Source organism: Sinohyriopsis cumingii, chromosome 9 (genome assembly GCF_028554795.1).
Source record: "Sinohyriopsis cumingii isolate HCF-2022 chromosome 9, ASM2855479v2, whole genome shotgun sequence".
Taxonomy (NCBI): domain Eukaryota; kingdom Metazoa; phylum Mollusca; class Bivalvia; order Unionida; family Unionidae; genus Sinohyriopsis; species Sinohyriopsis cumingii.
The window spans coordinates 10,833,619-10,848,623 of record NC_142969.1 but is presented as its reverse complement, the minus strand read 5'-3'; the positions used below and the strand labels follow the sequence as shown (position 1 = coordinate 10,848,623).

The window sequence follows — 15,005 nt, the reverse complement described above, 5'->3', positions numbered from 1 at the left end:
AACAAAGATGAAGAGAAAAGTGGAGGTGGATCTCAGACTATTCATAAACCGATCCCACAGTTTATTCCTCTATATTCCGTATTAGGCAGATTAGTACTTTATAAAACATGTAAAAGAATCAAATCAATTTAGCAGTAGTATAATTTTGTTTTTACCAGCTGTACAATCGAACCCTGTCCATCCAGTTGAGCAGATGCAACTGTATGAGCCATTAGTGTTTATGCAGGTACCACCATTTGCACATGTAGAACTGCTACATTCATCGATGTCTGAAAAGGAATATGAACAGTTTAATGTTTGATACAGTCATACTAAAATATAGCCCTTCGATTAATCTTTGCAATTTTAGAACTAAACTTTTCTCAGACGACCACGTATATGGCTTATTTCTAGCAATGGTGCTGCAATTAAAGATAATTTCTTGATGGACTCGTTGTAATTGCAGCAAGGGTAGTAACGAACACATTTATGTTTAGCGAAAGATCATTTTCGGTTTAAATCTAAAGTAGTGTTCACTATCAACCCTGTTTATTAAGAACCTATACAGTAAATACAATATCCAAGTGTGCAGTATTATGTTACCGTACATTTCCTAACACTGGACAGACTTCACCGATACCTGCGTTTTTACAAAGGACATTCTTGTAACAAACATCAATCAATTTGAACCTGAAAACCTAATTAACAGCCACATCTTCTGAAAGACATGTTACTTGTGGAACATTGTGGTTGGTAAGATGACAATGCATGTGCTAAAGACTGATCGTATAGACAATTAAAACCACGTTTTCGTTGAATCGTATCAGATGTATACACATTAGTTACAATCCAATCAGATGTATAAACATTATTTACAATCCGATATGGTTATAAATGTGTCGCACACCTGTAGCCAGCGGAGAATTAATAGTCGTCGCAGACGAGGCATGTAGGAACTTGGATTATGCATTTTCGATACGTTCAAGTTTAATGTCGAATTCTATGCTGTGTCAATAATCATGTGTTGTATGTGTCTTAAACTTTGAATGATACATACGAGGTCACACTAGACTTCTCCGTCTTGTGTAGATGTCAGAGTCCTATGATGACATTTACAACCTTTCATACCATTCCAATTAGTAGCCAATGCCGTCATACTTACCGACCAATTCGAAATAAAGGGTTGCTAGAAGTGGTCTTATATACGTCAATCAGCGGTGGCATATCTAACGTAAAGCCAACTTCACATTATTAGTTTTGGATACAGACATATATTTCCTATCTTTTATTGAAACTGTAAGCTATTTAGAGGGAAATTTGATATGATCTGCAAAAACGTTAATTATATCAGCAATATTAAATTTGTTTCTTTACCAGTTGTACAATTTTCGCCTGTCCATCCACTTGTGCAGATGCAACTGTATGAGCCGTCAGTGTTGGTACAGGTAGCACCGTTTTGACATGTAAGGTCGTAGGCACATTCGTTGATGTCTGAAATTCGACATCAAACGCTGTATGTGTGGCAAACATTGAATGGTACAACAGAAGTCCCACTAGTTTTCAAAGTCTTGTGGGGAAGACAAACCTATGATGACATTTACAAATTTTTCTACCATTCCTGGTAGTAGCCAATTGCGTCATGCTTACGGGCTATTAGTAAATAATGGGTTGATTGAAAACCTCATACATACATGAAAGGAGCATTCCCATATCAAACGTAAAGACAGCGTCACATTAGTAGTTTTGCATACAGACACGTTTTCGAAACTGTAAGCTATTTAGAGGGAAAATTAATATGATCTACAAAAGCTTTACATCTGTCATCATCAATATGAAAATTATTTCTTTACCTGTTGTACAGTTTTCGTCTGTCCATCCTCTTGTGCAGATGCAACTGTATGAGCCGTCGGTGTTGGTACAGGTAGCACCGTTTTGACATGTAAGGTTGTACGCACATTCGTTGATGTCTGAAATTCAATACGAAACGTTTTATATGTGGTCAACCGTAAAGAAAATATACGCGTTCCCAATAGGTTTCTCGTTTTTTATATACAACATTACCATATGATCACATTTTTAAAACTACGTACCATGAAACTTTGCAGTGATTTCATGCCTACTGATCTATTATTTGTAACTTAATACGTAAGAACACTGCCTCAGGACTTTTTCATTCGCATATGATCTTTCTGTAGTCATATTCCAACCGAACCCTTAAACATCTACATCCCATTTTTGTAATAAATACTTCATATCATAAAGATGTTTCCTTTTCTGCATTAGTATAGTTTGATGAAGTTCAATATATTAATCATACTGCATTGACACGTATACTAGTAACTTTGTTTAAGCAAATTTCCATGAAGATTCTTTATTCCATTTTAGCATCACATAGTAAAAACGCTCCATAGTTTCAACCGAGTTTTATTTTCCTGTGCGATTACACGTTATGATCAAAAAGAAACCATATATGATGTCATTCAAAATAATTTGAGAAATTATTTTAACTTTACTGCATAAACATTGGGCAAATTTGTTTAGAGAAGAGATTGTTAGAAATGGTTATCTACTCATGCTACCTACAGGAAAAGAAATACTCTGCAAAAGGCTCATTGTAAATTTGTATATAGACATACATTTCAGCGGTCCTTATCTGATAACATGACATATATAGATGTGTAGGTTTTGTGCGTGGTCCTAGTGGGGTGTATTATATGAATTGTAGTAGGAGTGTCTCTTTACCAGTTGTGCATGTCTGCCCTGTCCAGCCACTTGTGCAAATGCAACTGTATGAGCCATTATTGTTTATGCACGTACTGCCGTTTCGGCATGCAAGGGTGTTACATTCGTCGATGTCTGAAATTAAATATGATCAGCGTTATCTTGTGTAAATTTAGAGTAACATCTTAGCCCTGCTCCACGCCTTTTCGGTCCCTATGCAACATCGGTGTCTTTCAAGCAAGCATACCAGTTATGTGTAACAATAACTCATATAAAAGGAATCCTGATGGTGCCATTTTCTTTGTTAAAAGGAATATTGAGGCTTCACAACAACATATTCTAAACGTGAAGTTTCCTTTTGGCAAATCTCTATGCCACAAAGCATCAACTACGATATTTTCGCTCGATAAATAAATTACGGAAATTCCGAACGCATCCACTTATCTACTACACTTCTTCTAGCATGTACCACTAATACAAACATTGTAATAATTTTTATTTCACCAATTATAAAAACAGGAAACAGATGACAACTATACCTTTACATAATCATTTCTCTCTTAATAAAGGTTGACAAGGCAAATAGGTAATAAAGAAGTATTTTATCGCTAGAAAGCAAAGACATTACTTCAATTGTTTGTTTTAACATTATCAGTCTGCAAGCATTGCAAAGGTCGGAATATTGGCAAATGACACTTCTTACAAAAGGAAGAGTAACAAAGATGAAGAGAAAAGTGGAGGTGGATCTCAGACTATTCATAAACCGATCCCACAGTTTATTCCTCTATATTCCGTATTAGGCAGATTAGTACTTTATAAAACATGTAAAAGGATCAAATCAGTTTAGCAGTAGTATAATTTTGTTTTTACCAGCTGTACAATCGAACCCTGTCCATCCAGTTGAGCAGATGCAAGTGTATGAGCCATCAGTGTTTATGCAGGTACCACCATTTGCACATGTAGAACTGCTACATTCATCGATGTCTGAAAAGGAATATGAACAGTTTAATGTTTGATACAGTCATACTAAAAGATAGCCCCTCGATTAATCTTTGCAATTTTAGAACTAAACTTTTCTCAGACGACCACGTATATGGCTTATTTCTAGCAATGTTGCTGCAATTAAAGATAATTTCTTGATGGACTCGTTGTAATTGCAGCAAGGGTAGTAAAGAACACATTTATGTTTAGCGAAAGATCATTTTCGGTTTAAATCTAAAGTAGTGTTCTCTCTTAATAAAGGTTGACAAGGCAAATAGGTAATAAGGAAGTATTTTATCGCTAGAAAGCAAAGACATTAATTCAATTGTTTGTTTTAGAATTATTTTATAACAATTAAAACCATGTTTTTGTTGTATATTATCAGATGGCTACAAATTAGTTGCATACCGATATTTTGATAAATGTGTCATACACATGTAACCAGCGGAGAATAAATAATCGTCGGAGATGAGGCAATTAGGAATTTGGATTATGCATTTGCGATTCGTTCAAGTTTAATGTCAAATTCTAAGCTGTGTCAATAATCATGTGTTGTACGTGTCTTAAACTTTGAATAATGCATAAGAAGTAACACTAGTTTATCCGTCTTGTGTAGATGTCAGAGCCATTTGGTCACACGTACAATCTTGTCTACCATTCCAACTAGTAGCCAATTCCGTCATACTTACGGACTATTTCGAAATAATGGGTTGATATAGATCGTCTTATATACGTCAGCCAGCAGTGACATATCTAACGGAAAGCCTACAATGCATTATTAGTTTTGAATACAGATATATATTTCCTATCTTTATTCGAAACTGTAACATATTTAGACGGACAATTGATATGACATACAAATGACTCACGTCTGTCAGCAATACTAAAATTGATTCTTTACCACTTGTACACTTTTTGCCTCTCCATAAACTTGTGCAGTTGCAACTGTATGACGCATCTGTATTGGTATATGTAACACTCTTTTGACATGTAAGGGTGTAGGAACATTCCTTGGTGTCTGAATTTCAATATCAAACGTTGTATGATTGGCAAACATTGAATAGTACATAAGAGGTCCCACTAGGCTTCAAAGTCGTGTGCGGAAGACAAACACTATGAGCACATTTACAACGTTCTCTACAATTCCTATTAGTAGCTATTTCCGTCATACTTACGGATTATTTATAAATAATGCGCTGATAGAAAGCGTTATACATAAAAGCAACCAGCACTGACATATCTAACGTGAACCCACTTCACATTAGTGGTTCTGGATACAGATGCATTTTTCCATTCTTTATTCGAAACTTTAAGCTATTTAGACGGAAAATTGATATGATCTACAAAAGCGTTAATTTCATCAGCAATATTAAAATTGTTTCTTTACCAGTTGTACAGTTTTCGTCTGTCCATCCACTTGTGCAGTTGCAAGTGTATGAGCCGTCAGTGTTGGTACAGGTAGCACCGTTTTGACATGTAAGGTTGTAGGAACATTCATTGATGTCTGAAATTCAATAAGAAACGTTTTATATGTGGTAAACCGTAAAGAAAATATATGCGTTCCCATTAGGTTTCTCGGCTTTCTTATACGAGAATACCATATGATCACGTTTTTAAAAATATGTAGCATAAAACTTTGCAGTGATTTCTAGCCTACTGATGGAATATTTGCAACCTTAATAGGTAAGAACTGTGCTTCAGGACATTTTCTTTCATAGATGATCTTCCTGTAGTCAAATTCCTAAAGAACACTAAAACATCTACATCCCAGTTTTAATAAATATTTCATTTCATAAAGATATTTCCTTTTCTGCCTTGGTATATTTCAATGACGTTAAATACATCAATCATACTTCATTGACACTTATACTAGTGACTTTGGCTAAGCAATTTTCCATGAAGATTCTTTATTTCATTTTAGCGTCTCATAACAGCCCCAGTTTCAGCCGAGTATAATTATCCTGTGAGATTACACGTTAGGATCCTAAAGAAACCATACATATTGCCATTCAAAATAAGTTGAAAAATTCTTTTCATTTTACTGCATACATATTGAGCAAATTTGTTTAGAGAACAGAGTGTTAGAAATGTGTACCTACTCATGCTACCTACAGGAAAATAAAGACTTTGAAAATGGCGCATTAGAAATACGTATAGAGACATATATTTCCAGCTTTCCTTATATGGAAACATAAATAAATAGATGTGTAGGTCCTTTGCAAGGTCCTCGTGGGCCATATTTATATGAATAGTTATGAGAGTGGCTCTTTACCAGTTGTGCAATTCTGCCCTATCCATCCACTTGTGCAAATGCAACTGTATGAGCCATTATTGTTTATGCACATACTGCCGTTTCGGCATGCAAGGGTGTTGCATTCGTTGATGTCTGAAATTAAATATTATCTGCGTTATCTTGTGTAAATTTAGTGTAATACCTTAGCAATGCACCACGCTTTTTCTGTCCTTATGCAACATTAGTGTGTTTCAAGCATGCAGACCATTTAAGTGTAACAATAACACCTATAAAAGGAATCATGCTGGTGCTACTTTCTTTGTTAAAAGGAGCATCGAGGGTTCATAACAACATTTTCTAAACGTGACGTTTCCCTTTGGCAAATCTCTATGCAACAAAGCATCATCTTCGCTATTTTCGCACGATAGATAAATTACGGTAATTCCGAACGCACCAACGTATCTAGTACACTTCTTCAAACATGTACCACTACTATAAACATTGTGATAATTTGTATTTCACCAATTATAACATCAAGATACAGATGACAGCCATACGTTTACATAATCATTTCATTCTCTTAATTCAGTTTGAGAAGGCGAAGAAGTAATACAGAAGTATTTTATCGCTAGAAAGCAAAGACATTCCTTCAATTTTCTGTTTTAACATTATCAGTCTCAAAGCTGTTTATTGCGAAGGTCGGAACATTATCAAAGAACAAAGCTTACTAACGGAAGAATAACTAAGATGAAGAGAAAAGAGGAGGTGGATCTCAGACTATTCCTATTTCGATTCCACAGTTTCTTTCTCAGTCTTCCGCAGTATGGCGATATGTACTTAAAAAGGCATGTACAAGGATCAAATCAATGAGCAGTAACATGATTTTGTCTTTACCAGCTGTACAATCGGACCCTGTCCATCCACTTGTGCAGATGCAACTGTATGAGCCATTAGTGTTTATGCAGGTACCACCATTTGCACATGCAGTACTGTTACATTCATCGATGTCTGAAAAGGAATGCGAAAAGTGTAATGTTTCATACAATCATAATAAAAGTTAACATTTCGATTAGTCTTTGCCGTCTCAGAACGAAAACTGTCTCTTAGTTCTAGCAATGTCGCTGCAATGAACGATAATGTTTTGATGGACTGTTTGTAATTCCAACAAGTGTAGTAAAGAGTATATTTCTGTTTAGAGAAAAATCCGTTTCGGTGGACCACTAAAGTATTGTTCACTATCAGCCCTGCTTCTTACGAATATATACAGTAAATACAATATCCAAGTGGGCATTATTATGTTACCGTACATTTTCTGGCACTGAACAGACTTCACCGATACCTGCATTATGCAAAGGACATTCTTGTAACCATCATTAATCAATTTGAACCTCAAAACTTAATTAACCGCCACAGGTTCTGAAAGACATGCTAATTGTGGATCATTGTGGTTGGTAAGAAGACAAGGCATGTGCGAAAGACTTATTTTATAACAATTAAAACCATGTTTTCGTTGTATGTTATCAGATGGCTACACATTAGTTGCATACCAATATTTTGATAAATGTGTCATACACATGTAACCAGCGGAGAACAAATAATCGTCGGAGATGAGGCAATTAGGAATTTGGATTATGCATTTGCGATTCGTTCAAGTTTAATGTCAAATTCTAAGCTGTGTCAATAATCATGTGTTGTACGTGTCTTAAACTTTGAATAATGCATAAGAAGTAACACTAGTTTATCCGTCTTGTGTAGATGTCAGAGCCATTTGGTCACACGTACAATCTTGTCTACCATTCCAACATGTTGCCAATTCCGTCATACTTACGGACTATTTCGAAATAATGGGTTGATATAAATCGTCTTTTATACGTCAGCCAGCAGTGACTTATCTAACGTAAAGCCTACAGCGCATTATTAGTTTTGAATACAGATATATATTTCCTATCTTTATTCGAAACTGTAACATATTTAGACGGACAATTGATATGACATACAAATGACTCACGTCTGTCAGCAATACTAAAATTGATTCTTTACCACTTGTACACTTTTTGCCTCTCCATACACGTGTGCAGTTGCAAATGTATGACGCGTCTGTATTGGTATATGTAACACTCTTTTGACATGTAAGGGTGTAGGAACATTCCTTGATATCTGAATTCCAATATCAAACGTTGTATGATTGGCAAACATTGAATAGTACATAAGAGGTCCCACTAGGCTTCAAAGTCGTGTGTGGAAGACAAACACTATGATCACATTTACAACGTTCTCTACAATTCCTATTAGTAGCTATTTCCGTCATACTTACGGATTATTTATAAATAATGCGCTGATAGAAAGCGTTATACATAAAAGCAACCAGCACTGACATATCTAACGTAAATCCCACTTTACATTAGTGGTTCTGGATACAGATGCATTTTTCCATTCTTTATTCGAAACTCTAAGCTATTTAGACGGAAAATTGATATGATCTACAAAAGCGTTAATTTCATCAGCAATATTAAAATTGTTTTTTTACCAGTTGTACAGTTCTCGCCTGTCCATCCACTTGTGCAGTTGCAAGTGTATGAGCCGTCAGTGTTGGTACAGGTAGCACCGTTTTGACATGTAAGGTTGTAGGAACATTCATTGATGTCTGAAATTCAATAAGAAACGTTTTATATGTGGTAAACCGTAAAGAAAATATATGCGTTCCCATTAGGTTTCTCGGCTTTCTTATACGAGAATACCATATGATCACGTTTTTAAAAATATGTAGCATAAAACTTTGCAGTGATTTCTAGCCTACTGATGGAATATTTGCAATCTTAATAGGTAAGAACTGTGCTTCAGGACATTTTCTTTCATAGATGATCTTCCTGTAGTCAAATTCCTAAAGAATACTTAAACATCTACATCCCATTTTTAATAAATATTTCATTTCATAAAGATATTTCCTTTTCTTCCTTGGTATATTTCAATGACGTTAAATACATCAATCATACTTCACTGACACTTATACTAGTGACTTTGGCTAAGCAATTTTCCATGAAGATTCTTTATTTCATTTTAGCGTCTCATAACAGCCCCAGTTTCAGCCGAGTATAATTATCCTGTGAGATTACACGTTAGGATCTTTAAGAAACCATACATATTGCCATTCAAAATAAGTTGAAAAATTCTTTTCATTTTACTGCATAAATATTGAGCAAATTTGTTTAGAGAACAGATTGTTAGAAACGTGTACCTACTCATGCTACCTACAGGAAAATAAAGACTTTGAAAATGGCGCATTAGAAATACGTATAGAGACATATATTTCCAGCTTTCCTTATATGGAAACATAAATAAATAGATGTGTAGGTCCTTTGCATGGTCCTAGTGGGCCATATTTATATGAATAGTTATGAGAGTGGCTCTATACCAGTTGTGCAATTCTGCCCTGTCCATCCACTTGTGCAAATGCAACTGTATGAGCCATTATTGTTTATGCACGTACTGCCGTTTCGGCATGCAAGGGTGTTGCATTCGTTGATGTCTGAAATTAAATATTATCTGCGTTATCTTGTGTAAATTTAGTGTAATACCTTAGCAATGCCCCACGCTTTTTCTGTCCTTATGCAACATTAGTGTGTTTCAAGCATGCAGACCATTTAAGTGTAACAATAACACCTATAAAAGGAATCATGCTGGTGCTACTTTCTTTGTTAAAAGGAACATCGAGGGTTCATAACAACATTTTCTAAACGTGACGTTTCCCTTTGGCAAATCTCTATGCAACAAAGCATCATCTTCGCTATTTTCGCACGATAGATAAATTACGGTAATTCCGAACGCACCAACGTATCTAGTACACTTCTTCAAACATGTACCACTACTATAAACATTGTGATAATTTGTATTTCACCAATTATAACATCAAGACACAGACGACAGCCGTACGTTTACATAATTATTTCATTCTCTTAATTCAGTTTGAGAAGGCGAAGAAGTAATACAGAAGTATTTTATCGCTAGAAAGCAAAGACGTTCCTTCAATATTCTGTTTTAAGATTATCGGTCTCAAAGCTGTTTATTGCGAAGGTCGGAACATTATCAAAGAACAAAGGTTACTAATGGAAGAATAACTAAGATGAAGAGAAAAGAGGAGGTGGATCTCAGACTATTCCTATTTCGATCCCACAGTTTCTTTCTCAATCTTCCGTAGTATGGCGATATGTACTTTAAAAGGCATGTACAAGGATCAAATCAATGAGCAGTAACATGATTTTGTCTTTACCAGCTGTACAATCGGACCCTGTCCATCCACTTGTGCAGATGCAACTGTATGAGCCATTAGTGTTTATGCAGGTACCACCATTTGCACATGCAGTACTGTTACATTCATCGATGTCTGAAAAGGAATGCGAAAAGTGTAATGTTTCATACAATCATAATAAAAGTTAACATTTCGATTAGTCTTTGCCGTCTCAGAACGAAAACTGTCTCATAGTTCTAGCAATGTCGCTGCAATGAACGATAATGTTTTGATGGACTGTTTGTAATTCCAACAAGTGTAGTAAAGAGTATATTTCTGTTCAGAGAAAAATCCATTTCGGTGGACCACTAAAGTATTGTTCACTATCAGCCCTGCTTCTTACGAATATATACAGTAAATACAATATCCAAGTGGGCATTATTATGTTAACGTACATTTTCTGGCACTGAACAGACTTCACCGATACCTGCATTATGCAAAGGACATTCTTGTAACCATCATTAATCAATTTGAACCTCAAAACCTAATTAACCGCCACAGGTTCTGAAAGACATGCTAATTGTGGATCATTGTGGTTGGTAAGAAGACAAGGCATGTGCGAAAGACTTATTTTATAACAATTAAAACCATGTTTTCGTTGTATGTTATCAGATGGCTACACATTAGTTGCATACCAATATTTTGATAAATGTGTCATACACATGTAACCAGCGGAGAATAAATAATCGTCGGAGATGAGGCAATTAGGAATTTGGATTATGCATTTGCGATTCGTTCAAGTTTAATGTCAAATTCTAAGCTGTGTCAATAATCATGTGTTGTACGTGTCTTAAACTTTGAATAATGCATAAGAAGTAACACTAGTTTATCCGTCTTGTGTAGATGTCAGAGCCAGTTGGTCACACGTACAATCTTGTCTACCATTCCAACTAGTAGCCAATTCCGTCATACTTACGGACTATTTCGAAATAATGGGTTGATATAAATCGTCTTTTATACGTCAGCCAGCAGTGACTTATCTAACGTAAAGCCTACAGCGCATTATTAGTTTTGAATACAGATATATATTTCCTATCTTTATTCGAAACTGTAACATATTTAGACGGACAATTTATATGACATACAAATGACTCACGTCTGTCAGCAATACTAAAATTGATTCTTTACCACTTGTACACTTTTTGCCTCTCCATAAACTTGTGCAGTTGCAACTGTATGACGCGTCTGTATTGGTATATGTAACACTCTTTTGACATGTAAGGGTGTAGGAACATTCCTTGGTGTCTGAATTTCAATATCAAACGTTGTATGATTGGCAAACATTGAATAGTACATAAGAGGTCCCACTAGGCTTCAAAGTCGTGTGCGGAAGACAAACACTATGATCACATTTGCAACGTTCTCTACAATTCCTATTAGTAGCCATTGGAGTCATACTTACGGATTATTTATAAATAATGCGCTGATAGAAAGCGTTATACATAAAAGCAACCAGCACTGACATATCTAACGTAAATCCCACTTCACATTAGTGGTTCTGGATACAGATACATTTTTCCATTCTTTATTCGAAACTTTAAGCTATTTAGACGGAAAATTGATATGATCTACAAAAGCGTTAATTTCATCAGCAATATTAAAATTGTTTCTTTACCAGTTGTACAGTTTTCGCCTGTCCATCCACTTGTGCAGTTGCAAGTGTATGAGCCGTCAGTGTTGGTACAGGTACCACCGTTTTTACATGTAAGATTGTCGGAACATTCATTGATGTCTGAAATTCAATAAGAAACGTTTTATATGTGGTAAACCGTAAAGTAAATATACTCTTCCCCACACGTTTTCTCGGATTTTTAATATGACAGTACCATATGATACAAGTGTCGTACACATGTAGCCAGCGGACAATAAATACTCGTCGGAGATGAGGCTGGTAGGAATTTTGATTATGCATTATTCGATTTGTCAAAGTTTAATGTCATATTCTAAGCTATGGCAATAAGCATGAAAAAACATAAATAGTCAACCTACGGGTAATAAAACAATTACAAAATTGTACAGTATTTCCTTGCCCATGCATTTGCACAGCTGCAGCTGTATGCAGCAATTGTATTTGATCAGATAACACCATTTTGACGCGGATAGAAGTAGGGTTATTCATTGAAGGATGCAACTGAATACCAGTCGCTTTAGGTTCTCTCAATGTTCAGTACAATCCATGAAATTCTTATTATTATTGTCAGCGCCTTAAAAGAAAAAGGGCCATTTGATCACGTTATTTCTGTTTCTAGCAATCAAATGTCTGATGAATCGCAATACGATGTTTGATTATGTTAAAGATGCAAGGACAGTGATCAGGAAAATAGTTTTTGTGATAACGTCATCTATCGCCGGAACAGTGAAAAGCACATTAAACCAATTATATAGTATATGACAAATAATATATGTCACCAGGACTCGTCCATGTGTGCATTATAACAAACACTTACGTTTCCCAGCATCATTTAAACAGAAATGAATCTTCTGTCAATTGTGTGAAGTCGGAATATATCAGATATATTTTTCAAACAACATGAACGACAAGAAACTATTAGCACATGTATTCTTTCCACGGCGGTTAACCTTAGAAAGATACTAGCATGTGTATAACAATGAAATAAGAAACAGTAAAACACAAGGAATTTAAGAAAGTCTTCTCATTTTGTGGCAAAAGCACTGTTGAATTGTCTGCGTTATGGAGGAGAAGGAATATGGAGAAAGTCGGGAGGAAGTGGAGAAAGGTTTGGAGTAATAGGAGAGAGGAATACACAGTTGAGTAGAATACAAGGACAAGTGGAAAGCTATCACACTAATTACCAAATGATGCAATAGGTCGAGTGGAAGGAGAGTACTTGGGAAATTGTAATTCATTTGATTATGTAACTGTCATTAAATTGTTATTCTTTGAATTTAACTTTTCCGTATACTCAATCATTTGATCATTGCTGATTGGAGGCTCGGAGCTTTGCATATACATTTCACTGATTTAACTTACAACCAAAATCGAGCATAGTTGGGACTTCTATACAATTTTAAATAAAATATTGGAAATACCCCACCTCACACCTACCACAGGGAGGTATTAACAACCCGTCACGACACAGTACGTCAACGCTATTCCATGCCATTGATATATTCAAGAACGTTATTAAATGGGATTATAATTGGAACTCATTCGAGAAACAATACTTCTAAGACAGTTTGGGATTTAATTAAAGATACGGTAATTTATGTTCAAATGTTCACTTTGCAGTTCAGGGAAATACATTATACGTCGAATTTGCTAACCTTGCTGGTTTTCTCTTTTTTATTTTGCTTAGATTAAAACTAAACAAACATCATTACATACTGACAGATCTATATGTTCAACAGAATTTATCTTTATTATAATATTACTGGCCGTGATGAGAAATTAACTGTAAATATTGACATTTATAACAAATTAAGAAAATATCTTCCTTTACCATAAAAAATGATGTGTATATGTACTATAAAGTTTATTTAATAATTCCTTATCTGAAACAATACAGAACATAACTAGATAGTATATATGACCCATAGACTATTGCAGTATATTATTAGTAATAAGAGTGTGTCTATACCATCTGTACAATTGCTCCCTGTCCATCCGCTTGTGCAGTTGCAACTGTTCCCGTCGGTCGTGCCACCATTTTGGCATATAAAGGCAATACATTCGTTGATGTCTGAAATTGAATAGGAACTGTGTTAGCTTTTATTCGTTTAGAGTAATATCTTAACACTGCTATACCTCTTTTTAGTCTCCATTCACCATAAGTGTAATTATATCCTGTATAAAGGGTACTGGCAACATCAACTGCAAAAAAAAGCAATCATGCTGATAAAATTGTCCTAACTTTGTTAAAAATCCGTGATGACTTGATAACATTTTCGGCAAATCTGAAATCATTAATTGACCAACTATAGAGCATAAGTTCTGGAAGAATAATATTACTAGATATCGCTTCTCTTTACGGTAAGCTACGTCGTTACTTCCAAAACCAGCCTCGTAAGTTGCTACTTTAATGCTAGTGACATGACACGTTTGACAAAGATTAATCCAACTGCTGATTGATTTTGCAAATATTATTCGAATTGCCAACTTTAATTCTCAATGTGCCAAGTATGACAAATTTGGTATTTCCTGATCAAACCGAATTTCACTTTCCTAAGATGCTACCTGCTGTGAATGCACAAATACTGTACATATTGTCGTTTAAATCAAGTTAAATATTTATTTTAAGTTTCCTCCGTAATTACTTGCAAAACGTTTACGCACCACTTTATACATACCACTTGATACGGTGTCAGTACGCTGATGTATTCTCATAACATATTGTGCAGGTCCTTTATTGAATGAATTTCTGTGCATATTTCCTTTTTTATCATTTCGTAAATGGCTTTGAATAGGGTTTTAAAATGATGTCAGTCTTGCAGATGTTTTTTAAACACAGGTGTTGCATATAGTGTTATCTATATTTAATTTGCATTGTTTGTTAGTTGTTTTTATTATTCTTTCATTCCATGCTATTGTAATGTAACACTGTATGTTGGACTTAACCATTTCCAAACTGATTTCATCTTCTGCTTGATCTTAAACAATTTTATTTTTCTTTTGTAGACATCTAATACATAGACACAATATTCTCTATATGTATGGGCTTGTACGATCATGATTAACAGATGAAGTAAAAAGTAAACATGTTTATTTGGATCTGGGTCTGGGTTTTGAAAATTCCTTAGTGTAATTCACAGTCCAGATTCTGATTTCTAATAACAACAAACATTTTT

General features: G+C 35.0%; 1 protein-coding gene across 1 annotated transcript in view; it reads right to left on the bottom strand.

Moving 5' to 3' along the window:
- Nucleotides 1-5,021: 5,021 nt before the first annotated feature.
- LOC149791256 (uncharacterized) overlaps nt 5,022-15,005 on the bottom strand; it is a 20,298-nt gene continuing 10,314 nt past the window's right edge. Inside the window, exons 2-9 of the mRNA XM_089971322.1 lie at nt 13,799-13,900; nt 11,815-11,931; nt 10,182-10,295; nt 9,327-9,440; nt 8,442-8,558; nt 6,809-6,922; nt 5,954-6,067; nt 5,022-5,185 (exon numbers count right to left, since the gene is read on the bottom strand). Coding sequence (XP_089827448.1) covers nt 5,022-5,185; nt 5,954-6,067; nt 6,809-6,922; nt 8,442-8,558; nt 9,327-9,440; nt 10,182-10,295; nt 11,815-11,931; nt 13,799-13,900 — 956 coding nt within the window. The remainder of the gene's footprint in view (nt 5,186-5,953; nt 6,068-6,808; nt 6,923-8,441; nt 8,559-9,326; nt 9,441-10,181; nt 10,296-11,814; nt 11,932-13,798; nt 13,901-15,005) is intronic.